Here is a 27,106-nt window from a genome sequence, read left to right as displayed (position 1 = left end):
CCCTGAACCATAGGGCATGCCATGACTGGGACAAGCACCCTACACCCCAGAGGAGGACTGCAGACCCCACGGTGCTGAGGACCTGGAACGTACATCTGGCCAAACCCCACGGCAGATGCAGAAGCTGGTCCCCAGAGCAGCAGCGTCGGCTGAGAAAACACTGCCCCAAGACTGTGTGCCCTGAGATGTTGCCACCTCAGCCACAGCCTCCCAGCCGCCCAACCGATAGGGCGAACCTCCCCAGAAAATCCCCCACTCCAGGGCAGACAATGATTCTGTGTCCCCAAAGCAGGGAGGCTCCAAGGAGTCCCACCCAAGCCCGAACTTGGACACTTCTGCCCTGACTCAGGATGAGTAATTGCAAAGAAAATAACATGGACAAGAAGCACAGATTCATAAACTTTCTTAACAACTAGTAGTGATAGCTGAAGTGCACACTTTGAAGGAAGTCTCACTCCCAGCAGCCACAGTGCACAAGGAAATTGCACGGAGAAACTCTTGCAAAGAAAACATGGATTCTAGGAAATAAATTAACGACAAGTTAAAATAGTAGACTAAGATGAAAGAAAATGTGAGAGTTAAGAAAATAATGTAAAGAAATAATGTCACAATAGGTATGAAAAAGATTGGAGAAGAGGATGACTATGGAGCCAGGTAAGAGACAGCCAACATGTGGACAGCAGGGGTCCCCAAGAGGCCACCAGGACAGAACCCTAAATGCTGCAGGAGAACTTGGCTGTGGCCAGTGCACCTGCTGAACCTGGGCTTTTCTGATTCAAGCCCTCCCATTTTTTGTGTGATGTCACACAATTAAACAATAGGTTTTTTTAAGGTAGAGAGGAACTTATGGTGAAAATAAAGGTTTTAAAAGATGTCGTGGGAGAAATCTTTCCTGAACTGAAGAAAAATTTGAAGTGGAGATCCAAGGGATCACCCCATAAGAGTCAATATTTGTGAAGAGCATCCAACATCTAAACAACACATCCTGGTGGAGTTATTAAATGTTAAGGGCAGTAAGGAATCTTTCCCTCATCGAGGATGAGAGGGAAAGGGGGCTTTTGCCCAGAAAACCTTTCAGGCTGGCCTTAGACCTTTCCCTCAAGGTGCTCCCTCATCGGCTGTTTACTGAGAAAATGCAGTGGCATTGAGGCAGACAGCCCTCGCCCCTCCAGGGTCTGCGGGGTCCCCCGTGCAGGGCGTGGGGCAGTGCTGGGGAGGCAGGGCAGCAGCAGCAGGCAGACCCTGACACACAGAAGTGTGGCTGAGCCCGGGGATGCCAGAAGTGCTGGGGATTTGCCGCCCAAGAAAGCCAGGATTCTAAAGTGCAAAGTGTAGACCAAACAAAGCGCTTCAACGGGCTTTTAGCTTGTGACCTCTCTGAGCCTAAAGTCTGTTGGGAGTGCCTGGGTTAGTCCTGGCTAATGAAGGGTTAATCGTCCGTTGTGCGACATAAATACCAAAGCCTGTTTGGTAGCATCGGGACCCCAAGCACGGAGCTCTGGGCACGGGCAGGTTGGTGACTGTCTGTCACAGAGAGAGAAATATGTGTTCCTCGGGTTTGAACCGCAGTTGTCACAGACGGCAGTGCTGGTCACCGGGGACAGAATCTGCAGCGCAGTCTCTGTTGGGGGGGGGTGATGCGGGGTTTGCAGGCCATCTCGTCATTTCCTTCACATCTGACTTGTGCTTTGCCTCCTCACAGCACTTCTCTCTTGACTTTTCTTTCAGAATTTGTTGTCATCCATAATGGGATCATCACAAATTACAAAGATCTGAGGAAGTTTCTGGTACGAGTCCTTCCCAGGTGACATCTGGGCCGGGTGGCATTGGTCTCCTTGGAAACCTTCCAGCCAGCTCGTTTCCCCCCAGTGGCAAGCACGGGAACGAGCGAGACCCATCCTGGCCACCACGTGGTGAACGTAGCCTCAGCCCCGGCCTCCCGGGTCTTGTCTGAGCCAGGGCATCAGCATTGACCTCAAGGCCACTGCCGAGTCACAGAAGCAAATGACACGCACTTGGTTTGCGAAAGTGTCTGCACTGTAGAACACATTGACTCACACAACCAGGGGAACGAGGGTGGGAGTGAGGTTGGTGAGTGTCTGAAGTTTGGAAAGCTCGTGTGGTGTTGGTCGGGATGTGGGTGGATTTGACTCATATTTTATCATTTTGACTGCTGCTGTTTTGCAATGTCCGGATTAATGGCAAGGACAAGCTTCTGAGGAGGGATGATCTCAGGGAACCCAGGAGTGAGTCAGAGGTGTTTGTCTGTGTGATTCTGGCAAACGTTCTCCATCCCTTCCCAGTTTTCCTTGTTCTTGGCTTGAGTTGCTCCAAGTGCATGTCATCGGGGAGGAGAGGGAGTTGGCTGGGCAGGCTTTGCGCAACAACCACTATCTGACACTCCGTGTCCAACCGCACATTCCAGGAAAGCAAAGGCTACGAGTTTGAGTCAGAAACAGATACAGAGACCATCGCGAAGCTGATTAAATACGTGTTTGACAATAGAGAAACTGAGGACATTACATTTTCAACACTGGTTGAGAGAGTCATTCAACAGTTGGTGAGTTATAAATCCTATCTGTCTAAATCACTCCTTCCTTTTTTATGAGCACTTACTAAACAAATTTGCACAAAGTCCTGAGGCTAAAAGATGGTTCATGCACATCCTCCGGCCTAAAGATGTTATATCTTTATAGAATTGGGAGATGTTCTGTGATTTGGGTAGTAAACATCGAATAAAAAGTGCCTTGCTTTGCTTTAACGCCCTGAAACCGTGACTGGCGTTGTGGCCTATGACTTCCCACGATGCACATGTGGGCTTGGTGAGGGCATGCAAAAGAGGGTCGTGGTTCTGAGGGAGGATTGTGTTGCTGAAGAGAATGACCCAGGAGAGAGAGAGATTCGTGACATCCCAGAGGGCAGGGCCCAAGGAGCCGAAGGGATGAGAAGGGGAGCTCACCCTGGGGGGACTGTCCAAGGGGAGCCTGTCCTTGGCGGAGGAGGTGGAGCCCACACAGGTGCACATGGGGTGGGGCAGGAGGAGGGAAGGGCCCCGACCTCTCGGTGCTGGCCACTAGCTCCTCCATGGCCACGGCGGTGTGGAGACAGTGTTAGGGCTGAGAACTGGGACATGCTGGGTCGCTGGGTGCCGCAGGCGCCGTGCTGTGGTTTATGATGTGCCATCCCTGGGCCAGTGTTTTCAGAGTCTTATTTAAAAAGCAAGTCTGCTGTCAAAACACTTTGCTCTGTGACTCCCATTTTTGGAGTCCATGTGTATAAATAGCAGTAAGATCCCGTCCCCTGCCTAATGTGCTAGTGTAGGGAGTAACACACAGGAAGCCCATTTAGTATTGCAGTGCGGTATTTCCTGCTTTTCCGTTTTTATTTTGATACTTTAGAAATACCTCTCCCCCATAATGGCACTTTTAAACTTAGGATTTTTCCTAAATTAGCAAAAGCCTCAGGATTCTGCCTGAAGCCCCTTGGTTTTAGGCAGTTGGAAGGGCCGCTGGGACCTGGGGACACCGACTCAGTCCCTCTGGCTGTGCCGCTGAGTGGGTGAGCTGGACCTAACACACAGGCCACACAGGGCCTGGTGCTGCCAGGGCTCCAGCACTTACGAGGTTTCGCATGGAAACTTGGATTTATGGCCGGCTGTATGTCACTGAGGTCTACTAGGGTCGTGATAAATAAGTACGGGACAGTCAGGATGTAGGGGAGAATTTTGCACCAAGAATTTAAGTAGAAAAAGCTCTTTGGATCTTGCGTTAGGAGAGCTAGACACTAGTTCTGGCTTTGCACAACCAGCAGGCTGAAGCACAGCGGGCAAGTGACAGTGTCCACAGAAATAACAGTAACAGTAACAGTAACAGCAGCTTGGGCTTCTCTTGGGTCCTCCGCATGCCAGGCCTCGTTCAGTGCTGTAGCTCGTCATCCTCACAGAAGCCGTCCAAGGCAGGACTGTCCTCATATCCATTCACAGCTGAGGAAAACGAGGCACAAAGGTGGCCAGTGAAGGGACGGAGCTGGGATTGAGCCCAGGCTGTCCTGTGTGGAGCTGAGTGCAGCCCACAGGCGTGGGCCAGGCGCAGGGCCCGGCTGGCCGCACTTCCTGTGCTTCTGAGTGCGCCTGTCCTGCCCGCCCGTCCTGGAGTCGGGTGTCCCTGAGGGGCTCCCTGTGGGGCTGGATGGGTGTGGTTTATGTTGCTCACCGGGAAATTGTAAGTTCTGGTCTCTGGTACTTCAGCGATTGGGTTTCCCTTTCCCTCCTGCCATCACCCTGCTCGAGCCGTTCCTGCGTTCAGCTCCCCAGGGACCCCAGGGCTGCCCACCGTGAAGAGGGGCCAGGGGGACCAGCGGGGGCAGCGGCCAGGCTGCAGAGGCTCGGCTGGCCGGAGCGAGTTGGCCCTCACTGTTCATGTGTGTGTTTTCAGGAAGGTGCGTTCGCGCTGGTTTTCAAGAGCATCCACTACCCAGGAGAAGCTGTTGCCACAAGGTAAGGCAAAATGCGTTAATATTTCCAATAAGAAAGAAATTAATGAAGTAAAATCGCTTAGCTGCGGCACAGGGGAGGGGCAGGGCCTCGGCACACTGGCAGGTGCCCGCTGTGTCTAAAGGACAGCCGTGCTGTCCCCCAGGACTGCACCCTACTGTCTCTGCGGCTGGTGGTGCCACAGCTTGATATTTTAAAAAGAGAAACCAGAAAGTTGGATTTCTGTTTGGAATGTCCAGATTTTTAGAAGTTGACAACAAATTAAAATAAAAACAAAACTGTATTGGAGCAAATCCAGGTTTTGTGGGGCTTGAAGCCAGTATAATTTGGGGGACCCCCCCTTAAGGAAAAGCATGCAAAATGAACACGTAACTAGGAAACAGTGATTTGGATCCAGTACCAAAGAGGCCTTGGAGGCCCAGAGCTCGAACTTCGTAACCTTCACAGCAGGGGGTCCCAGGAATCAGCCCAAAGAGTCTGGTTCAGCCCACGTGTGGCCCCCAGAGCTGTGTGGATTTACAGAAGTGGATTAAATGCCATCTTTTATTTTATATTCAGATGGATTGAGTATCCATCCAACTAATATCTATTGAGCACTTACTGTGTGCCAGGCCCTGGGGACCTAGTGACATTGGACCTGGTCCCTGCCCTTAAGGGCTGGACAGTTGTGCAGGAGGGCAGAGGAGGGTGATGCTCTGCGATGGGGGCCAGCGCACCAAGGGCCTGAGGGGGCAGGTGTCAGCCCGGAGGAGGCAGGCAGCGGGCTCTAGGGACCAGCATGAGCAAGGCAAGGGGCCCAGGGCAGGTGTGCTGCCTCCAGGATTCCTGCTGGCCGGGGTGACAGCGGGGTGGAGGGGCACCGTGGGACTTGAGGCTTTTCCAGGCTTAGTGTGTGCTTAACTGCCACCGGTTGTGTGCCAGGTACAGGGGACAGCAGTGAGCAGGGTGGTGGGGACGCTGCCCCAGGAGCCTCGAAGGCTGCTGAGAGTGGAGAGGTGGGCAAGGCCCAGCTCTAAAGGGGCTTGATGCTGTGCGGGCGGCAGGCTCCATCCGGAAGCTCCCCAGGAGCCATGGAGGGTGTGCCCATGGCCCTGGGAGACTAGGCCAGAGAGGGTGAGGCTGTCCCTTGCAGATGATCTGGGCAGGAAATGATAGACATTTATCATGATTTTACTTTTTTCTAGAACTGGAACTGATTTACCATTTGGAATTTAATTCCCTCAAATCATAGAATTATAAAATACCAGTTGGTTCCCATCAAATTTAGAAGCCCCTATTAAAATCTGGTATTATCATGATGTTATTGTTTAGAGTGAACTCAGAAGAGGGCAGCATGAAGAAGCAATAAAGCTTTATTTTTCTAAATTGCCTATAACTGATGGCTCTGTAACCTCCAGGACAACCTTTGGGATGTCCTGGGAGACTTATACGTCTCCTTCTAGAGAAACCGCGGAGCTCAACCTACAACAATACAATTTGGGGAAGCCATTTGCCGAGAAAATTAGATAAGCACGTGCTTTCTCACTGCCATTGTTATCAAGACTATTAAAGGCCGGGCGCAGTGGCTCACGCCTGTAATCCTAGCACTCTGGGAGGCCGAGGTGGGCGGATCGTTTGAGCTCAGGAGTTCGAGACCAGCCTGAGCAAGAGCGAGACCCCATCTCTACTAAAAATAGAAAGAAATTATATGGACAGCTAAAAATCTATATAGAAAAAATTAGCCGGGCATGGTGGTGCATGCCTGTAGTCCCAGCTACCCGGGAGGCTGAGACAGGAGGATCCCTTGAGCCCAGGAGTTTGAGGTTGCTGTGAGCTAGGCTGACGCCACGGCACTCACTCTAGCCCGGGCAACAGAGTGAGACTCTGTCTCAAAAAAAAAAAAAAAAAAGACTATTAAAGCCAGTTCCCTGATGGGCCCCAAGCCATGTCTCAGATTTGCTTAAGACATAACAAGAGATTGGCCAAAATATCCAAGGTGCTCATGGCACCTTCTTGAGAGCCACAGACTTTGTCCCCCACTTGGAGAAGTCACAAGTGGGGTCCACACAGCCCAGCACTGCTGAAAAACAAGGTCTGTTGTTGCTGGAGAGTATTGGGAGCTGTGTTGAGTTGGGTTAACCACCCTGGTTACATGCGGGCAGGATTCAGGCTAACAAGTGGGTCGTTAGTTCATTGACCCGAGTTAACAAGAAACCGGTTGAGGTAAAACGTTACCTCATTGTGTTCTAATTAATGTGTTTGAAACAGCTCTCAAATTGCCTCATTGATACATGCTGGGTGTTTTCTTATTAGTAAGTTAATATGGGGGGGGGAGGGCACCCTTTAGTAGCTACCAGAACTTTACCTGCCTGGGTTCTGGCTAGAATTGGAGGTTTAGAGCGTGAGCTACGAGAACGAGCAGCTTATTTCTATGCACACGCATTGTAAATTTGATTTGCATGCTGTAATTTATAAGAATGAGCAAAGAATTAGATTTTGGAGGCAAGATGTCATTAAAGCATGAAATAATACCGTAAACACATTCACCGCTAGAAGCTGTGAACTTCGAGGAAACAGCGTGAAGCGCTTCCCTGGGGATTCGCTTGGGAGGTGCTGGGAGAGCCTGCTGGGGGCGCTCAGAGACGCGGGAGGGGAGGCCTGAGTTGGGGCCCTGTCCTGGCCGGCGGCAGGAATTCCCCAGGAGTCTGCCTTGTGAAAGTCACCGTCCCCTTCATGACGAAGTGCACCTTGTACGGGTCGAAGATTCTAAACTTCGTCCAGGAGGTGTCACTCAGGCAGAGAAAAAACTACCCTGGAAATCACCTTAAGTGGCCCACAGAGCAGAGTGGACACAAAGGTCAGGTAGTTTTTTGCCCATTAAGGCAGGAGAGCAACGGGACTGGGAGAAAGGAGGGAACAAAAAGGGAGTCTTTGGGCACATCCGGGACATGGAGCCCTCCTGCTTCGGGGTGTGCAGGTAAGGAAGGCTGGGGAGACCCGCGCGCCTCTGCGTGCTGTCGCTCAGCCTTGGTGATCCGTGTGGGTTAGTCCTGTGGGGGGTTCGCCGAGCCGGAGGAGTCCCTGGTCCTGGGGTCCGGGACAGACTGCCAGGCTCATTTGGCAGTGGGGGATGGCAAGTCAGTGAGCTGGGGTTCCCGCGCTGGCCTCTGGGTCCTTGCTCTGGACCCGAGAGCATCTCCTGTGGCCAAGGGTCCACCCTGTGGCACCTAATCACGATTGTCGGCCCCAGGGAAAGGGCTAGATTCAGGGATCCCACCTCAGATGCTAGGAGGACATCCAGCCCCGGGGGTGGAAGGCAGTAAGTAACTGACGCCTTCTCTCCCCAGGAGAGGCAGCCCCCTGCTCATCGGAGTGCGGAGCAAATACAAGCTCTCCACGGAGCAGATCCCCGTCTTATACAGGACGTGTAAGTCTCTCAAGAAGGCGTGGACGGCGCAGCTGCGCCCCCCAGGACTCAGCGGCTGCGCGGGTGCGGCCACTCCCTTCTGAGGCCAGGGCGCCCCGCCCTGCCTGGGGCCCGCTGGCACTCGGCTCCGGGTCTAAAAGGTTTCCATGCAGCTGACACTTGGCTCCATGTTTATTTTTATTTTTATTTTTATTTTTGTCTTTTCCAGAATGGCAAATTGGCTCCATATTTTTAAAAAGCTTTTTATTGTGGATATTTTCAAACAGACACAAAAGCAGAGAGAACGGCTTGCAGCTCCGTTGTGTGATGGCAGCCGTGCCTTGATTTGAGTGCTGCTTTGGTTTGTTTTGTTTGCGTTGCGCTCACACTGTAGCCGTGTGAACACTCTTGCAGTGGTCCTGTGCTATTTGGGGATCTTTTACATGATTCAGTTGACGCAGCCAAAGCTAAAAATTGCACATTTCTCCCACACACATTCAGAGGGGAAATTGGTTCCTTGCTGCATGTTATGCAAACAAAATAGTCAAATGAGATTTGCGAATCATCCCTTCATTTGCTAGGCACTATTGAGAATGTCAAGAACATCTGTAAGACAAGGATGAAGAGGCTGGACAGCTCTACCTGCCTGCACGCAGTGGGTGACAAGGCCGTGGAATTCTTCTTTGCTTCTGATGCAAGGTAACTAAACCTTTCTTACCTTTCCTGCCTGGGACTGCATAATCAAAGGGTGCCCGTCTACACAGCACCCTTCCTTCCTTATCCCCCACGTGAGCTGCTTCCTCGTAGCTCAGCACCGTGCGGGGCCAAAGCAGCTTCCAGCCCCACGGCCCTCGTCCCGAGGTCCTTGTCCAGTGGGCACCTGCACGGCTGTGGTCTGCAGCCCTGGCGGCCAAAGGCCAGATCCACTGATGGGCACAATGTTTTTGCGTCTGCACAAAATAATTGAATTATTTACCAACATTTTAAAATCAGAAGATTTTCCATAAAAATCTGTATTTCTAGCTTCTCTGGAAAAACTACTGTGCTCTCTCAGGCCCCAGGTGTCTGGGTCTGCTCAGAGCTGCTCCCTTCAAATGGGGCCGGTGTCTCCAGACCTCAGTTCTTCCCGCACCCCCCAGCTCCGCTTTTGCCGGGCTCTGTCCATTTGTGAGAGACAGAGCCAAGATTCAGGGTGTTTGTTCAATTGATTCTAAAGTCCGTGTTCTCATCAATCTGCAAAATAATCATTTTGAAATTTGAGAAATTCTGCTTCATACCCATCTTATTACAGAAATTTTACACTCACATGCAGAGAGAGAGAGAGAGAGGGAGAGAGAGGAGAAGCACAACGCTTCCTGCCTTGAAGAAGAAACCATGTGACGCCCCTGCTGCCCCCTTCGGCCAGACCTTCCTTCCTTTCCGCCCTCCCTAGTTGTCCTTTCCCACCCGGCCTCCAGGAGGGCCTTGAGGTGCGGCAGGGGGACACCAGGCCAGGTCTCCCGGGAAACGGGACGGGATGATAGGAACGCAGGGCCTGCTTAAGGCCACAGCCAGCATCGTGCTTGGCACGGACAGAGACGGGCAGCGTTTCCCCAGCCGTGTTCCCTACACACCATTTCAGTGAGAAGTTAAGATTACTTCAATGATTCTGAGACACAGCATTTTACAGATTTTGGCATCTTGCCATTATTAGTTGCTGAAGTTTTTATTTCTTCCAAGTGTATCAAATAATTGTGATCTTACAACCAACAGTACCTATTTTCAATGAAATATGATAAATATTTCTCTTTTGAAAAAGAATGAATGCCTGAAAGGAGATGAAATAATTATTTGTATCCCAGCTGAAAGGCTGTTAGACCTACGAATAGCAGCTGGGAGTAAAGGTGTGGAAACCCCAGACTGCGGCCCCAGCCCCTGAGCTGCTGGCTGAGCAGCCCGGACCACGTCTGCCTGGCTCCCGCCTGTCTCTCCTCACGCGACTGACCGTGGCTGTGACCGGGCCCCAGAGGCTCTCGGCAAACATTTGGTAAACAAAAAAGCAATACCACTCACCACGGCTGGAAAAAAATGTTTAATTAAATTCCTTAGAATAAATTTCAATAAAAATGGTCTGGAATCTGGAGAAAACCACAGAAGTTTACCATGAACAAAGAGGTTTGAATGAAGGAGGAGATTCCACATTCCTCAGTAAGAAGCTTAAAAATTATTATTTTTCTTTTTTTCTTTTCTTTTATAGAGATAGGGTCTCACAGTGTTGCCCAGGCTGGCCTTGAACTCCTGGGCTCAAGGGATCCTCCCATCTCAGCTTCCCAAGTGGATATTTTCAAAAATTAATGGACTTAAAATTTTAAATTAATTTAATAATTAAAAATTAATTTTTTAAAAAGCATAGATTCTCCCCTAAATTAATCAGTGAATTCAATGCTATAATTAAAATCCTCGAGATTCTTCTGTTTGTTTAGGTTTTTGGAACTTAAAAAAGCGATTCTGTCATGTACAGTGCATAGACAAGAAAGCCAACACACACTGGAAACCAGCGACACGGTGGCCTCACGCTGCAGAGCTGAGGCGGCCGCAGCCCACTGTGCACATACAGCGGGACACTGTGCCGAGGCCACGCCTGGACCGCCCTGGTTAATGATCACAGCAGACCTCTGGAGAAGGGACAGCTCCCCTCTCCTGTTCACAGAGGAGGAGCCAGAGCCAGGGGGACAGAGGTGTCACCCGTGTTGCCTGGGGGCACAGGACCAGTAAGGGACAGAGTTGCAGCATCCACCTCAGGCCTAACTCTTGTACCAGTGACCTTAATGACTAGATTCCTATCCGTTACTATCCATTTTGTAAATTAAAATAATAATTATATTTAGACATACATATATACATGCACACATAAATATAAACACACATGCATTGAGCAATGCTATCATGTAAGCAGTGTTTATCTCTTGGAGATGGGGTAGGGCCATTTGTATTATACTTCTTCCTCCTGTGACTCTGTATCTCTCCTTTTTATACAATAGGTGAGTATTGCTTAAAATATTTTTCCCAGTGCATTGGCTTTCCGTCCTTCCTCTGTCTTCCCTGGGATCTTGCTGGCCATGCCTCTCGTAGAGCCATCGAGCTTGAGAGTTTCTCTCCTTAACTTTGTACCAGGAGTTTGTTCATTTACCTGCAGAGACACCTGTGGGTGTGGCACTTTCTAGAATGAAGTTTTTTCCAGTGGTCCTTCAAGCCCTACCTGCATGGTTTCTACCATATCTATACTCCCCCTGTGCTATTAATTACTGAACTTTCTTTTTCACTTACCAACTTTTCTAACTTAAACTTATTTTTAAAAGACACTTTGTACTGTGATCTCCAGTGGGAAAAATCATTATCCCTTTTCATACAGAGAAAGTTATAAAAATAAACACAATGGCCCTGTTTCATTGGTGGACATGCTCTGTAGGTTACTTTCAGGGCGTGTGTGTGTGTGTGTGTGTGTGTGCGTGTGTGTGTGCGTGTGTGTGTGTGTGTGTGTGTGTGTGTGAGAGAGAGAGAAACGGAGCCTCTTGTCCTGAGTCTCCCACTGTCTGGATTTTGCTGAGTGCATCCCCGGGTGTGGTCTGCCGTGTTCCTCGGTGTCCTGTATTTCCTGTAAACTGGAGTTTACAAGCGTCTAGAAATTTGATCTCATTGAGATTTGATTGTTTTGGCAAAACTGCATAGGTGACAGTGTGTCCTTCCTCCAAGAGGCACATAATGTCTCATTTTTCTCTCTTTTTGTGCTAAAATCCATGAGGGGTTCGAGTGTTGCCAGCCTTATCCGTCCAGTAAAAGCTGCCCTCAGCTTTTCGCCTCCTGATTTCAACAGCCATTGACGGTCCTTGATTAGATTTATTAATAATTAGGAGTTCATAAATTGATTACTCTAATTCTATCATTTCTTCATTACTAGCTGTGTTACTTCCATAAAGAGAAACTTGGCTTTGTAAACTGTGGTTCGGAAAGCCAGGTTGTTTGGAAAGGCAAGATGAGCGCTCCGTTCTTCCCCTTTGCGATTCGGATGATGTGTTGATTCCCAGGCATCCTCCAGGGTGATGCTGCTGGGTCCTGATTTGAATAACCAGCTAAAAAGAGACATCCATGAGATTATTGGGGAAATTTGAACATACTGGATATTTGATGATGGGAAGGAAGCACTGTTAACTTTAGATATGATAATGGCATTTAGTAGGTTAAACAATAGTCCTTATCTTTTAGGGATATAAGCTAAAGGGCTTACAGAAGAAACAATATAATGTTGGGGACTGGCTTCAGAATAATTCTGGGGGGAGGCTGAAGAAGGGGGATGATTCACCTGGGAATTGATGTTATTAGTGTGGTGTGTCTCTGTCCCCCCTAAAACGCCACTGATGTGGACCCCACGCTTGGGAAACAGCTAGCGACTACTGCCTTGTGACTGCCAAGGGCAGGGCACGACGGTGACGATGCCTGTGTTTCCCTGCTCCAGCGCCATCATAGAGCACACCAACAGGGTCATCTTCCTGGAGGACGACGACATTGCCGCAGTGGCTGATGGGAAACTCTCCATTCACCGGATCAAGCGCTCGGCTAGTGATGACCCATCGCGAGCCATCCAGACCTTGCAGATGGAACTGCAGCAGATCATGAAAGGCAGGTGCCGCGAGGGGCTGCGTGCAGCAGCCTTGGGGCCGCTGCCTGTGGTGGAGCTCCTGACACTCCGCCCTGCCCTGGGTGGGGCCGCAGTCCTCCTGCCCTTCATGGCCACCAGGGCGGGCTGCAGGTGGCCTCTGGCTCACACAGCTGAAAGGATGTGGGGAGCCTGGCCTGGTACCTCCAAGGGGGCCCCTGTCTGCTTGAGCCGCCTCCAGCGCACCTGCGGCCGGCCTGTGCTGACTCCCTGGGACACGCTCCCACCCCCAGGCATCATTTCTCCTTTGGGCTGTGGAGCACTTTCTCGCACAAGGGGAGCCTGTCTCTGCACCCACTTCCCTCCCCTACAACCACTACCCCGCAGCGCAGCCTGACAGACTGTTCAGAACATGACTCAGACCCTGTGGTGCTCCCACTGCTTAAAGCCTTCTGATGGCTTCCCGCCATTCTTAGAATAAAACCCAAACCCTCTGCCACTGCCCACATCCCCCCCCCGCCCCACCCGAGCCAAAGCCCGGCCCACCACACTTAACCCTTCGTGCTCTGCCCACCAGCCCTGGCCTGGCTGCCTCAGCCCCTCACCCACCTGGGGTCCTTCACTCACTGTTCTCCTAGGCCTGGCTCCCGGCAGTCATCTCAAGCTCCACTGAAACATGGCGCCCTCAGAGTCCTCTAATCCTGTGTCTGCCGTGGCTCCTCCCTGCCCCCCTGCACTGCTTTACTCGCTCTTTGTACACGTGCTGTGTGGTGGGCAGCAGGCAGGGCACACGGGCAGTGCTGGGCAGCACGAGTGCGTGTATCCTGGAGGCCCTCGCTCACCAGGTCTGGGCGCCGCCGGAGCGTCAGGTGCCACACCTCCGTCAGGGGCTTGACCGTGCCATAGCCGGGTCGCCCCTTTGCTACCGCCCAGTCCCATTCCAGCCAGAGCCCGGAAATGCATGTGCGGCTAGGAAGATTTTGGTTTGGGTTTTTATTACAGAAGCTAGGAGGTTATTTATTAAAAAGAAGATTGTCTGTTTCTTTGGGCTGGCTTAATTTGTACTTCCCTAAGTGGGCGGCTTTTTGGAAGTCAAGCATTTTAGTTTCTTCTGGCCTTAAGGGGAGCCTGGCCCAGCAGGACCAGCCACACCATTTGTTTACTTACGTGCCCCAAGCAAATCCCTGCCTTCCTCAAGCTTCAGGATCTAGTATGTAAAGTAGAGATAGTCCTCGTTCCGGCCAGGACAGTCCCTGCAGTGGGCTTTACACGCGAGTCACTGTCACTGTCCCAGGGCCACTTTCCCTCCTGACTAAAAGTCAAGCAGTAGAAATGTAACTAAATTGAAACCGACCAGTCTTGTTGATGTTTATTTGACCAGGTAACTTCAGTGCCTTTATGCAGAAGGAGATCTTTGAACAGCCAGAATCGGTTTTCAATACCATGAGAGGTCGGGTGAATTTTGAGAGCAACACAGGTAATTCCTATACTCCGCCGGGAGCCTCAGCCTGCGCTGTGCAGTCAGCACTGACGCCTTGCTGTGTGCCCGCAGTGCTCCTGGGCGGCTTGAAGGACCACTTGAAGGAGATTCGAAGATGCCGGCGGCTCATCGTGATTGGCTGTGGGACCAGCTACCACGCTGCCGTGGCTGTAAGTGCAACACGCTGGACCCCTGAGAGTGAAGGGAAATTGGCTGTCTAGGATGACACGCTGGCCTTCCGTTTGGTCACGCATTTGGCCTTCTGCATTTGCAAAGCACTTGCCCCCGCCGCCGTGCGCCAGCATGAGACGTGGCACAGGGCCCTTCTGCAAGGTGTGAGTGACTGAAATCCCCTCGCCACCGTGACAGCGCTAGTGAGGCGCCATGTCACAAACTGTCCCTGGAAGCTCAGCTGCCCTGTGTCCCCGTACAGCCTGTGACTGACTTTAGTCCCCATTCTTGTTGGCTTCAGACTCGGCAAGTGTTGGAGGAACTGACCGAGCTCCCTGTGATGGTTGAACTTGCTAGTGATTTTCTGGACAGGAACACACCTGTTTTCAGGGATGACGTTTGCTTTTTCATAAGTCAATCAGGTAAGGGATAGGGCCGCGTGGCCAGGTGAGCATTAGGTCAGCTCTGGGCTCTCTCCTCTCTGTGACATACCAGATACCTCCCTCCCTCCTCCATCCAGTTAAGTCCTCTGTGCACCTACCTTGTGCCCCACGCTCTCTCGTGCACTGGGTCACTTAACTCTTGGAGCCGTCAGTGACTGTCACTGTCGCTCAGGAAGGGCGAGGTATGTCCAAGGCCATGCTGGAACTGGGCCATTGGTTTCCCCTGCCCCCTGGCTTCTCCCTCCTGCCAGTCCAAGTTCAAGACTTCAGTGACTACTCACCAAGAGGCACATAATGTCTCATTTTTCTCTTTTTGTGCTAAAATCCATGAGGGGTTCAAGTGTTGCCGGCCTTATCCGTCCAGTAAAAGCTGCCCTCAGCTTTTCACCTCCTGGTTTCAACAGCTATTGATGGTTCTTGATTAGAGTTATTAATAATTAGGAGTTCATAAATCAATTACTCTAATTTTATCATTTCTTCCTTACTAGCTGTGTTACTTCCATAAAGAGAAACTTGGATTTAACTTCATGAAGAAAAAAATCTTCAAAATTCTGCTAGGTTGAGAGTCACACCGGGGTCTCAGTGTGGCCTCGGTGTGCAGTCCCCACGCCACCCAGCAGGGGCGCGTGGGAGACACTGCCCTGGTTTAGGGCCCGCCTGTCCCTGAGGTGAGCAAACCGCCTTGGTGCCATCCTAGTGCTAGGCTTGGACACTTGCTCCAGGGCAGTGACCCGTGGCCATATGCTTGCAGTCCGCTTGAGCTCTAGAATGATTTTTGAAATGTTTTGATCATGGAGAATTCCAAACCTTTGTAAAAGTAGACATATTCGTGCACCGAATCGCCCAGCCTCAGCAGTTACCAACACAGCCGATAACCGCCGTCCACACCCACACTAACCTTTCCCTGTGCCGGGTTATTCTGAAGCCAATCCCAGACCAGACATCGTGCTATTTCATCCACAGATATGTCAGGATGTGTGATTAAAATGATAAAAGGAAAAAACATAACCACAATGTCATTACCACAACTAAGAAGTTGACAGTAATGCTCTAATATCTATTGGGGCTTTTAATACCGTTTCCATGTCGAATCTTAATGCCATTTCCATTTTGACGACAAGCTGAGAAAAACTGACACAGAGGTACCCAGGTGACCGCTCCGTTACCCGGGAGCCGCCACGTTTGCCTTTAGGTTTTTGATCCCATCAGAGCTTAAAAACATTATACACTGTTGGAAGCCATGAGCGACAGAACAGAGGGGGCTCTGATGTGAAAATAATGCAGCGGCAGCTCCCGAGCCTCTGGGCACAGAAGGGTCCAGCCCCGCAATGAGACTGGGAAAAACCTGTCGAAACTTGGGGTAGAAACTTGGGGCAGAAGGCGGCTGAAGACAGAGCCCCCTTCCCCGTCATCCTCCCCCGGCCCCCACGGCTGGTGCCCAGGAAGTGCCGCCTGGCACCCCAGTGCCGTAAACTAGGCAACCCGAAGAGAACAAGGGAGAGGAGCACTGGGCCATGCGGCAGCACATGGCAGTGCCAGCCTGCCCTGCAGAGACGCTAGGACAGGCACAGCCGGGAGCGGGGACCTTGCAGACAGAGCAGCCTCCAGCAACTCGTGTGAATTCAAGCGGTTTTGATTTTATGGTCTGGCTCATATTTAATTTAGTCTGAGTTCTTTACAACGTACAGACATAGGGAGTTTATGCATGAACCTCTTTAGCTTTATTCTAGAAACAATTTGAGTCCGAACTGGAAGGCTGCAAGAAGTGCTTCCTTTCAAACAAGATCTATTTGAGAAACACCATTTGGGGGCATTCCTGCTTTTTAAATGTTAAATCTGTTACATCTCAGCACATGCTGAATAAGGCAACTTAGAGTGGCGGAGGGGCCTTGGGAGCCAGGCCCACCTGCTGCCCATGTGACTTTGATAGAGGCACTGATTTTCTCCTGCCTCTGAGCCCCTCATCCTCCAAAGGAAAGTGGGGACAGTGGCCCCCACAGGGCCGTCATAAGATTTAAATGAAATAGTGGATGAGAAAGTGCTTGTCACATAAATAATAACAACATCTTCAATCTAACAATCAACGAAAAAATTGTTGAGTGTGCAGTTTGCCTTCTGAACACCCCCCACCCTGCCGTGCCCGGGCTCTTACATCAGTGCCCGGGTAACGGAGTGGGGGTGGGGCTGGGGGTGGGGTTCAGGCTGGCAGCGCGCACTGAAAGGCCCCTGTGTGGCAGGTGAGACTGCAGACACGCTCTTGGCTCTGCGATACTGCAAGGACCGCCGCGCCCTGACTGTGGGCGTCACTAACACCGTGGGCAGCTCCATCTCCCGGGAGACCGACTGCGGAGTCCATATCAACGCGGGGCCGGAGATCGGCGTGGCCAGCACCAAGGTAGAAGGAACAGCATGCTCTGCTTCGGGAGGAGCCTGGCGGGTGGGCCAGAGGCCGGGGTGCCTGGTGCCCACCCTTCTCTGGTGAGCATGCGGCGGGCAGTCGTGCCCTGATGCACCAGCGATGCTGCCTTTCTTTCCTTTTTCTAGTGATTTCTGTCTCTTCATTTATAGTCTCATTTTGTTCCTACGTTGTCTTCCCTTCCTTTCCATGTTGGCCTTTAGCTCTTTGAGCCTCTTTGAGATGCTTGTTTCAAAGCTCTGGCCGCCTCCTCCTTTGCCTGCAGGCATACACCAGTCAGTTCATCTCTCTGGTGATGTTTGGTTTGATGATGTCTGAAGACAGAATTTCACTACAAAACAGGAGGCAAGAGATCATCCGTGGCCTGAGATCTTTACCTGGTATGTTCCACAACTCGATTTCCCATAGCTTCAAATCCAGTGGACTCTTTCGGGCCACTCTCTTCCTTGACTCTCCTGTACTCGATGCTATTAATTACTCCCTCCTCCTAAAACTTCCTGGTCACCACTGAATCCTTCCAGCAGTGCCCACTGGGCCAAGGTTAAAATCCACACTCCTCGCCAGGCCCTGGAGCCCTGCACGCTGAGTCCACTGCCTCTGCCTCCTCTGCTCCCTCCCGCTCCCTGGGATGGCTGCTACCTTGACCTTTGGATCCTCAATGGTGTCAAGTGCTTGTCCCGCCACAGGGCCTTTGCACTGGCTCTCTCCTCTGCCGATACCCTCTTCCTCCAGCTTTTCGTACAGCTGGCAGCTTCTCATCTCCCAAGCCTCAGCTCCAGTATCACCCCAAGAGTCCCCAACCCTGTGCCCCAGCACTTCCTTAAACATTAGCCCATTTCTTTTCTTTATAACATATCTCGTGATCTGAAGTGACCTGTTCACCTGTTTACCGGCTGGTCTCCGCCTTGGTCAATACCAAGGCCTACGGTCTGAAATCTGGCCTAGACAACGTGTTGAAAGTTGATTGACAAGAAAAGCACTCTTACTTCAAGCTAGGTCATAACCATGCAAAACAGGACTCTCTTCTGATATCTAAGCCAGCGGTTCTCAAGATGTGGTCCACAGGACCTGCGGGTCTATCAGGCCCTTTCAGTCAAAACAATTTATGTAGTAACACATTATTTATAATAAATATGACTTTTTTGCCTGGGGTGGCTACACCCGGTGCCTTAGCACACTTGAGACCTAGTGGTCTTGTGCTCTTCACCACCGCACACCCAGCTTCACCGGAGAGCATCCTTGATGAGGCGGCACAAAACGTTAGTCCGTAAACTGCAGTCCTTTTTAACGTTCTGTGATAAAACGGGAAGTATGCATAGAGCTCTTCTGCTCACCCTGAAGAATCATGGTTGTTTCAAAGAAAAGCACCCTTGAGATTGTTTGAATAGCAAGCTTATTTGGATATTTGGCAGACTTTCTCAAAATTAACAGTAATCTTGACACATCAGTAAAAACAACTGATAGTATTTGTTGCCAGTGATAAACTACGAGCTTTCAAATGAGACAGAATTTTGTAAAACTTGTATCTGCCACCTTGAGCTTGATTACTTCCCAACATTCAAAGACTTCTCTGATGAGATCCTGGTGACTTAGAAAATGTTTATCTATTTTAAGAAGATTTGCATAACTTTGTGGCCAATGCATGATGTTACAAAATTATGCATGTGTAAATGATCCATTTAAAAGTACAAGATAGACCAGTAAATTTTAATGTAACAAAGTAGAAAACTACTGATATAATTTTAGATTACATATTGGCAACTACCCTCTTAAGAAACTATTGTTTCTCAAGTTAGGTGTACTGTAATATCAGAGAACAATACTCACAGTTCTGTGAGGCTGGATTTTAATCCCATACTTCAACTAACTAGAAGAAACTGCCACAGCAGATTGACTGCAGAAACAGATGTGAGAGTCAACTATTTTTTATTAAAAAGTCAGACATCAAAAAGATTTACAAAAATGTGTAACAATACTACTCTTCTCACTATTTTTTTAAATAGTAATGTAATGGGTAAATTATTGTTATTTCTAAATGAATTAATATTTTAAAATTTCTCAGTGTAATTTATAATCTGGCAAATATTGATATATATATAACCCACAAAAACAAAAGCTCTCAGGGATTCACAATAATTTTTAAGAATATAGAGGAGTCTGAGACCAACAAGTTTGAGAACCACTGGCCCCCCCACACTGGCTTGTCTTCAAACACAGCACTCGGCCAAGAAAGGGGACACCAGCGTGGAGTGTCGGCTCTGTGTCTTGCCAGCTGGTGATTCCACTCTCCTGAGCCTCAGTTGCCTTACCTGCAAAATGGAGCTAGAGATAATACTTCCCTACCTGCCTTAGTGGTGGTCGAGAAAGTATTCGCACATCTATGAATCACCATAATTTTTCTTCATGAATATTGTTTTAAAATCGGAATGACTGGCTCTCTCCCTCTGCTCTGTGTGCGGCTTAGAGCTGATCAAGGAGGTGTTGTCACTGGACGAGCAGATCCACGACCTGGCCCTGGAGCTCTACACGCAGAGGTCGCTTCTGGTGATGGGGCGGGGCTACAACTACGCCACGTGCCTGGAAGGAGCCCTGGTGAGCCCCCTGCCCAGCCCCACCTCCCAGGCGCTGTACAGCCCTTGGGCAACGTGAGGGCAGGCACGGTGGGAAGGAGGGCTCCTGGGCCGCCCCGCGAGCCTGCACTAAGCATCAGTTCCTGACCAGGTTTCTAGCCCTGGGGACACAGAGACGGGTGAGGCAGGTGCCTCCCCCCAGGGAGCTCCCAATCTGCTGGAGAGACAGGGGAAGGGCATCTCTGGGCAAGCTCCTCCAGTGTCCGGCCAGTGCCAGGCTGCTGAGAGCAGCTCACACGTGCTTCCTGGTCGTCTCCGAGAGGCTGGCAGTTCCTGCGCACATTTCACCCAGCGGGAAACTAAGCCTCCAGGTGAAGTATGTCACTCAAGTGACAAGGAGGAACAGAATGGAACCCAGATCCATGTGCCCTTTGCTTCTGTCCAGCACCACAGTGTGGGAGGATCTTGGCAGACCAGAAGGGCCGGGTGGAGGTCTCTCCAGAATTTCCCTCCCGAGAGGAGTTTGAGATCCTGCAGGAATGAGCTTCGAAGGCCCTGCAGTTTTTAAAAATTGGTGATGGGCTGTTTGCCCCTGCTGCAGTAAAGATCCAGGCCGCTCAGAGAAAGCTGATGGAGCAGGGGCAAGGGGCCAAGGGCACAAGGCTGCCAAGAGCACGGGCACATAGCGAGGCAGGGGCGCTGTCAGCTCGCAGTTTATGGATCAAAACACTCTGCCCAGGGAGCAGGGACACAGTGTTCCAGGCAAGGTAGCGCTGAGCACCTGACCAGGGCATTATCCATTGCCCAGCTTTGCTCCAGCCTCTCCCCATGGAAGCGTCTGTTCCCTCCCCACCAACCCCATTTGAAAGACCATGCCAGTTGCTAGTGGTTCACAAGAAACACCCAGAGCTTACTTGAGGCTGTCTCGGCCAAGATTGCAAGCCTGACCTCAGTGGGCTCCAGCCCCCACACCCAGCCCGTGGAGATTCTGAGGAACGCGGGGCTGGCACCCTGCTCCTCAGGGGCTCATTGTCAGCCCCCAGATAGGTCAGTCGCCTGGGTGGGGAGCCCAGCTACAGTGGCCGAGTGTGCTGGCGAAAGACGCATATTCAACTGTGCCTCCAAGTGAGTCTGTGGGGAAAGAAAGACGCGTTTAGGCTACTCTGGCACAAGTCACTGGCCCCTCTGTGGTCACCTGGAGGCCGGCGCCCCAGTGGTCTGCAGCCTCCAGAGTGGAGCCACACCCCTTACAGCTTTTCCCTGACCCAAATAAATAGTCCTAGGGGAGCTGAGAGATGTTTTCTTCGATGCTCTCACCATTTCAATGGTGTAGATTTCATGGTGACTGAATAGCAATAGATCTACCTAAGCATAGGAAAAAATTCAAATGATGCCGCAGTGTGTGCAGCTTTGCTCCACAGGTCAGTTAGAGCAACCCTTCAGAAGTTACTAGTGGTCTGAAATTAGGGGAATGCTTAGTCACATAACTGACGGAAGGCGTGTCTAAGCAGAATGCAATGCCATCATGACACATGCTAATTGCAGAGGCCCGGTGGCTGGCTGCAGAGGCGAAGAGGGCCATATAGGCTGACTCCGACTTGGCTGTCCAGGGGGTGGCTGATCTGGGGACACAGAGGCTGTGTGCTGGGCTTTGTGCATGTCCTGGGCAGCAGCCAGACCGCTCCCCTGCCCTTGCCAGGCATCCTCAGTGCTGTCAGCCACACTGTGGCACGCAACATCTGCCTTGCCACCCTCAGCTCTCTGCCCTCCAGGGTCACACCTCCCCTGCTGCCCTTCGTCCCCTCTGGCTGATAAGCTCCAGCCACCTGTCTGCCTAGTGTACCTCTCATCCCACCTCCTGTTTCCCCAGAAAATTAAAGAGATCACCTACATGCACTCAGAAGGCATCCTGGCTGGGGAGCTGAAGCACGGGCCTCTGGCGCTGATCGACAAGCAGATGCCCGTCATCATGGTCATCATGAAGGACCCTTGCTTTGCCAAGTGCCAGAACGCCTTGCAGCAGGTCACGGCCCGCCAGGTGAGGGCTCTCCGCTGGGCTAGGGCACCTCCCTCCCGTTCTTCTGGGCCCCCTTGTGAGTAGTGCACACCTCTGGGAAGGAACTGGTCGGCCTGCAGGACGCCACGGTGGCCCAGCCTGCTGGCCTGGCGGCAGAGGAGGTGCTCCTGCCAGGGGGCGTGGCGGCGCCTCCCACTGCGTGCTCACTGCACGGAGCCAGGCCGGGTCCCACAGGGCCAGGGTCAGTCCTCCGGAAGACTGCCCTCGCTCCTGACCAGCCAGCGACAGATTCCAACGTTCCGGTGCTCCCCTCAGATTCAGGAATTCTCCAGAATGACTCATAGAACTCAGAAAATGCTATACTTACTTACTACTACAGTTTTATTATAAAAGATGCAAATCATGACCAGCACCAAAGAAAAGACCGGTAGTGTGAGGGCCCCAGGTGTGAAGCTTCTGTGTCCTTAGGAAGTACCACTTTCCCGGCATGTCAGTGTGCGTCACCGGAGAGCTCACCGGAGCTGCTGGCTTCAGTGTCCAGAGTTTTTACTGGGGTCTTGTCAAGTAGGCATGTTTGATCAGCTCACTGGCCATGTGACTGAACTCAGTCTTCCACCCTGGAGGTTGGGAGGTCAGGCTGACAGCATGTGGCTCAGAGCCCCAACCCTCTAATCACGTGGTTGGTCTTTGTGGCACGGTTAGCCCCAATCCTGAAGCCATCTGAAGCCATGATGGGCCACCTGATTAGCATAAAGTAAGGTGAAGTCCAAGGGGCCCCCCATGAATAACAAAAGACACTTCTATCATCTGGAAAAGCCAAGGTTTAGAGGTTCCCTCCCAGGAAGCAGGGACAAAGTCCAGCCAAATTTTTATACAATGACAGCTGCCCCGAGGGAGGAGGGCAGAACCCCCACAGTTCCATCCTGGGGGCTCATGAAGTTATAGGGAGGTGAAATCCAACAAGGGGCCCCATCTAGCTGCTGCCACCCGGCTCAGCACAGTGGCCAGAGAGATGGCATGAAGCACAATCGCATCATTTTCCTGCTTAAAACCCTCCTGGGGCCTCCCATCAAACCACCATGACCCCCGACCCTGTAATAGCTGACCCCTTCCTCCCGTCTCACTGAGTTCCGGGCACTCCAGCTTTCCTTCTGTTTCCTACTCACACCCAACTCATTCCTGCCTCTGAGCCTTTGCACTGGCTGTTCCCTCTGCCTGGAATGTTCCTCCCACAGATCTGCAGAGGTTGGCCCTCACCACTCAGGTCTCAATCCAAACGTCTCCTTTTTGAGAGGCCTTCCCAGACCTCACCCATGTCTCCCAGTCACATTACCTTGTTGTCTTTGCAGCATTTCCCTGAAATTCATCTGTACTTATTGGTTAGCTTGTTTAGGTTTTGTTTCCCACCACTAGATGATGAGCCCATCGGAGTCAGGAGCGGGTCTGCGCCCCCTCTCACAGGGCACACTGCAGCCACCCGGCAAGTGCAGTCCCCTTACCAGGGGAAGATGCACACCAAAAGCACCAAACGCTGTGTCCCGTACTGATCACCTCTCCCATAATTCCAGCAAAAACAAAAGATGACTGTTATCCTAGAAGTAATGTTGGCTCCAGATGCTCTGCCGCGCGGGAGGGATTGCTGCGTCTGACACGGTCTGCTGTATAGTCATGTCTCTCTGCTTCAGGGTCGCCCGATTATACTGTGCTCCCAGGACGACACGGAGAGTTCCAAGTTTGCATACAGAGCGATCTCGCTGCCCCGCACCGTGGACTGCCTCCAGGGTGTCCTGAGCGTGATCCCGCTGCAGCTCCTCTCCTTCCACCTGGCCGTTCTCCGAGGATACGACGTACGTCTGAGAATGGCACCTAGCGCAGCAAAGAGGACAGACAAAGCCCCACAGTTCCTTCATGTTCTTCTCCGGCATACTTATTTGCAGTAAATGGTCATAAGAGAAATAATTTTCATTTAAAGAAACTTCCTTTTTAAAGCAGCGTACACTCCCTGAAAACAAGCTGGAAACTGCAAAATATATAAAGAAAAACTGTATCATTGAACCATAACCTCATCACCCAAAGGCAGTTAGCAAATTTTATATTTTATTCCAGTTTTTTTTCCTGTGCATGTAATTTTTAACATTTTCAATATTATATCAAGGATAAAATTTTGCATCTTCCTTTTATTATATTACAAGTATTGTCTCTCTTTTTTTTTTTTTTTTTTGAGACAGAGTCTCACTCTGTTGCCCAGGCTAGAGTGCCGTGGCGTCAGCCCAGCTCACAGCAACCTCAAACTCCTGGGTTCAAGCAATCTTCCTGCCTCAGCCTCTCGAGTAGCTGGGATTATAGCCATGTGCCACCATGCCCAGCTAATTTTTTCTATATATATATTTTTAATTGTCCATATAATTTCTTCCTATTTTTAGTAGAGATGGGATCTCACTCTTGCTCAGGCTGGTCTTGAACTCTTGAGCTCAAAAGATCCACCCGCCTTGGCCTCCCAGAGTGCTAGGATTACAGGCGTGAGCCATTGCACCCGGCCTACAAGTATTGTCTTACATCTTTATGCTATTGTTATAGGAAACATCTAATTGCATGATATTCCATCACAGTCTTATGACTTCCTTAACAATTAGTCGTCTATTATTTAAACTGCTCCTTATCTCTTTGTCTGCACAAATAACACAGCAGTGAACATCTTTGTCCATATAACTTTGTCCCACATTTAAAATTGGTCCTTAGTCTAGCAAATGATTTAACATTTTGCATTCCTAACATATATGGCCAAATTGTATTCTAGAGAAGGCATTATCTATGATCTCACCAGCAAGTGTCTAAGAACACACAATTCATTGTGCAAAGAAATAGAAGTTTTATTACAATTTTATTTTGAGAAGCTTTTAAAAATACATAAGAATATAAAGAATAATATAATAAACACCTGAATGTGCACATACCATCCAGAATGGACATTTGCTAACATTTTGTTGTATTTGTTTCATCTTTTTTTAACATACAAATGTACTGACATTGCACATAAAGTTGAAGCCCACTTTCTAAACCATTCCCAATCACATTTCTTTCCCACCCCCTACCCTAAACTAACAAGTCACATGGGATTTGTGTGTATCCTTCCAAGAAAAGTGAATTTTTAAGAGTACAAATTGAGCTACCTGTTTTTAAAAGCAGGGATCATATTCTTTTAATAGTGTTAACACAGCATGATATATATTAGGTGCACATAGATGTTTATTGAATGAATTAAACATTATACAGTTAAATGAAGCTTCTGGAATAGGGACTCTGCTTCCAGGGTGCAGGTCTCTGGGTAGCTCATGGTTGGAGGTGACCAGGAACATCTGTCTCCTTGTTTTCAAGCACTCTGATGACAGTCTTCAAGACATAGGAGTTTGCTGAGTTCTGTGTGGTCCTAAGCAGCCACTCTCTTTCATTTTAGGTTGACTTCCCCAGAAATCTAGCCAAGTCTGTAACCGTGGAATGAGAAGGAGACCATGATGAGACCATCACCACCTTCAGCCTGATTCCAGACCTGTCCCGACAGCAGGGATACCACGTGGGAAGAGAAAGTGGGCATCCCACGTGTTCTGCGTGTTCCCAGTAGAGCTTGACAGCTTCGACGTGCCTTGTACCCAAGTGCTTTTGCTTAACAGCAAATACTGTTTCTCTGTGTCCTGGAGTCGCCTGAGGAGAAAGGAATCATTGTTTACACATGGGGATCAGAGCGAACTTTTCCACTACTGTGCAATAGAGATGCAGCTCTCTGCAGAGTAACTGTGAACCTTTTTAAACCAACACTAGTTAGTTTTAAAAGAAAAAGTATTTATAATGATGATTGTATAGCCTTTAAGTTATTTTTCTATGTGGCTTTCTGTAGCCGTGGTAACGCCCAGACTATGCATCCTAGCTACCCAGTGTGCTATCTCCGGGCTTGTTCCTGGCGGGTGGCATTCATCTCAGATTTGAGCACAGGGCACTGACCCTCTGGACGCCTTCTCCTTTCCTCCCCTTAGGCTGCTCCTGAATCCCACCCCTGACATCAGGAAGTCCCTCCAGCCATCTGCCCAGGCCACCTGTAAGTCCGGTTGAAATCTCAACTTCCTTCAACATTTTCTCCTCATCTATAGCCCAGATCCCTCCAACTCTCCAACTTCTGTTTAATCTGATCAAGGTTCTTGCTAAGCCCAGGCAGCATTTTGATTCCTGCTCCCTGTCTGTAGTAAAATAGCTGGAAATGTCCCATGCAAGAGAGTAGTTAAGTGGGCCACCTTGCTCTCTATTTAAAAGCATGCACAATCAAAGTACTATGCAATTTTAAGACAATAAAGAACATACGATTTTTTTCTCATGTGTTTAGATTTTGTTAACCTCATTCTTTAAGTGTACGTTGCATTTTGAGGACTCTGCCGGAGCTCAGTAGTGTCTGGGGGAGAAGTGCTGTTGGTTAGTAGCCACTGGCGTTGTCCACAGCTGTGACGCCCATGCTTCTAGTACAAAGTGAGGCTACTCTGCAGGATACAACGAAATGCAGGAGATTTGACACTTGCTGAGGGTTCACGGAACCTGGAGGGGACTGGGCCACTCGATGCTGCTTAAGATGGTTGCCCAGAGCCTGGAGGCCGCGTAGAGGGGTGAAACTTCCAAATTTGTATTTTTTTCCCCAATGAGCTTGTTATAGTTACTCATTTTATTAATGCACTCAGGCAGAAAGATAGAAAGGCAGAGTTCTGAAGGTCTGTGAGGTTGGAATCTAGGCTCCCTACGTAAGTGCCGTCACATAGCTTGCATGACGTCGTCTTGACAACTAATCGGGCCTCGGTCCTGGATTACCTGTGGGCTACTCAGCAACTTTTCCGTTCTCTTCTACGTTCTCCCCTGGATCACAGAAGTTGGAAACCTGGGAACTACATTTCCAGGTTAAATTCCACCAGTGAGAGGCACTCACGGGAGATTTGGAAGGCAGTTGAGGGGCAGAAATCATATTGTTAATTTCTCTCATGGCTTCAGCAGACAGGGGTTCTGCTATGGTACTCCCCAAAATTCATCCACCTCAGCACTCCTGGCAGTGCTGGCCACAAACACAGGTTTTCTGCGGCTCCTCCAAAATCCCAACTCTGGAGAGCTGGCAGGAACCCAGAGCCCCAGAGCTGTCCCTGACCCCCACCCTCCAGGCCTCGTCATAAATCAACGAGGGGCAAGTCTTGCCGGGAACGCCTAGAGTGGTCTCTGTCTTACTGACCAAACCCTGACCAGTGCAACTTCTGAGATTAGGAGACTGCAAACCAGCCAGAACCTTTTTATCTGGACAAGACCCAGGAAATGTTTCTTACCTTATGCCAGAGAGGTGACAACTGTCTCAACCTTTGTACTGCTCGTTCTTTTGCTGTTCCTCGTGGCTCTACCTGTGTGTCTGGCCCCAAGCAACAGCTGCCTAGTTTTGAAAGCAGAGGGCAAGCCCACACTAGCCGTAGGGAGAGGGTGGCA

At 50.2% G+C, this 27,106-nt stretch overlaps 1 protein-coding gene across 1 annotated transcript in view; it reads left to right on the top strand.

The window, feature by feature from the left end:
- GFPT2 (glutamine-fructose-6-phosphate transaminase 2) overlaps positions 1 to 25,963 on the top strand; it is a 41,471-nt gene extending 15,508 nt beyond the window's left edge. The window contains exons 5-19 of the mRNA XM_069468322.1: positions 1,729 to 1,787; positions 2,426 to 2,560; positions 4,434 to 4,495; positions 7,819 to 7,898; positions 8,459 to 8,576; positions 12,370 to 12,533; positions 13,892 to 13,987; positions 14,063 to 14,160; positions 14,463 to 14,583; positions 16,842 to 16,999; positions 17,286 to 17,400; positions 19,485 to 19,612; positions 21,461 to 21,628; positions 23,293 to 23,454; positions 25,062 to 25,963. Of these exons, the coding sequence (XP_069324423.1) occupies positions 1,729 to 1,787; positions 2,426 to 2,560; positions 4,434 to 4,495; positions 7,819 to 7,898; positions 8,459 to 8,576; positions 12,370 to 12,533; positions 13,892 to 13,987; positions 14,063 to 14,160; positions 14,463 to 14,583; positions 16,842 to 16,999; positions 17,286 to 17,400; positions 19,485 to 19,612; positions 21,461 to 21,628; positions 23,293 to 23,454; positions 25,062 to 25,106 (1,709 nt within the window). The 3' untranslated portion in view covers positions 25,107 to 25,963. The remainder of the gene's footprint in view (positions 1 to 1,728; positions 1,788 to 2,425; positions 2,561 to 4,433; positions 4,496 to 7,818; positions 7,899 to 8,458; positions 8,577 to 12,369; positions 12,534 to 13,891; positions 13,988 to 14,062; positions 14,161 to 14,462; positions 14,584 to 16,841; positions 17,000 to 17,285; positions 17,401 to 19,484; positions 19,613 to 21,460; positions 21,629 to 23,292; positions 23,455 to 25,061) is intronic.
- Positions 25,964 to 27,106: the final 1,143 nt, after the last annotated feature.

The sequence above is a fragment of the Eulemur rufifrons genome, chromosome 5 (assembly GCF_041146395.1).
Source record: "Eulemur rufifrons isolate Redbay chromosome 5, OSU_ERuf_1, whole genome shotgun sequence".
NCBI lineage: Eukaryota > Metazoa > Chordata > Mammalia > Primates > Lemuridae > Eulemur > Eulemur rufifrons.
The sequence above is the reverse complement of the archived record's forward strand: the minus strand, read 5'-3'. Positions and strand labels throughout refer to the sequence as shown.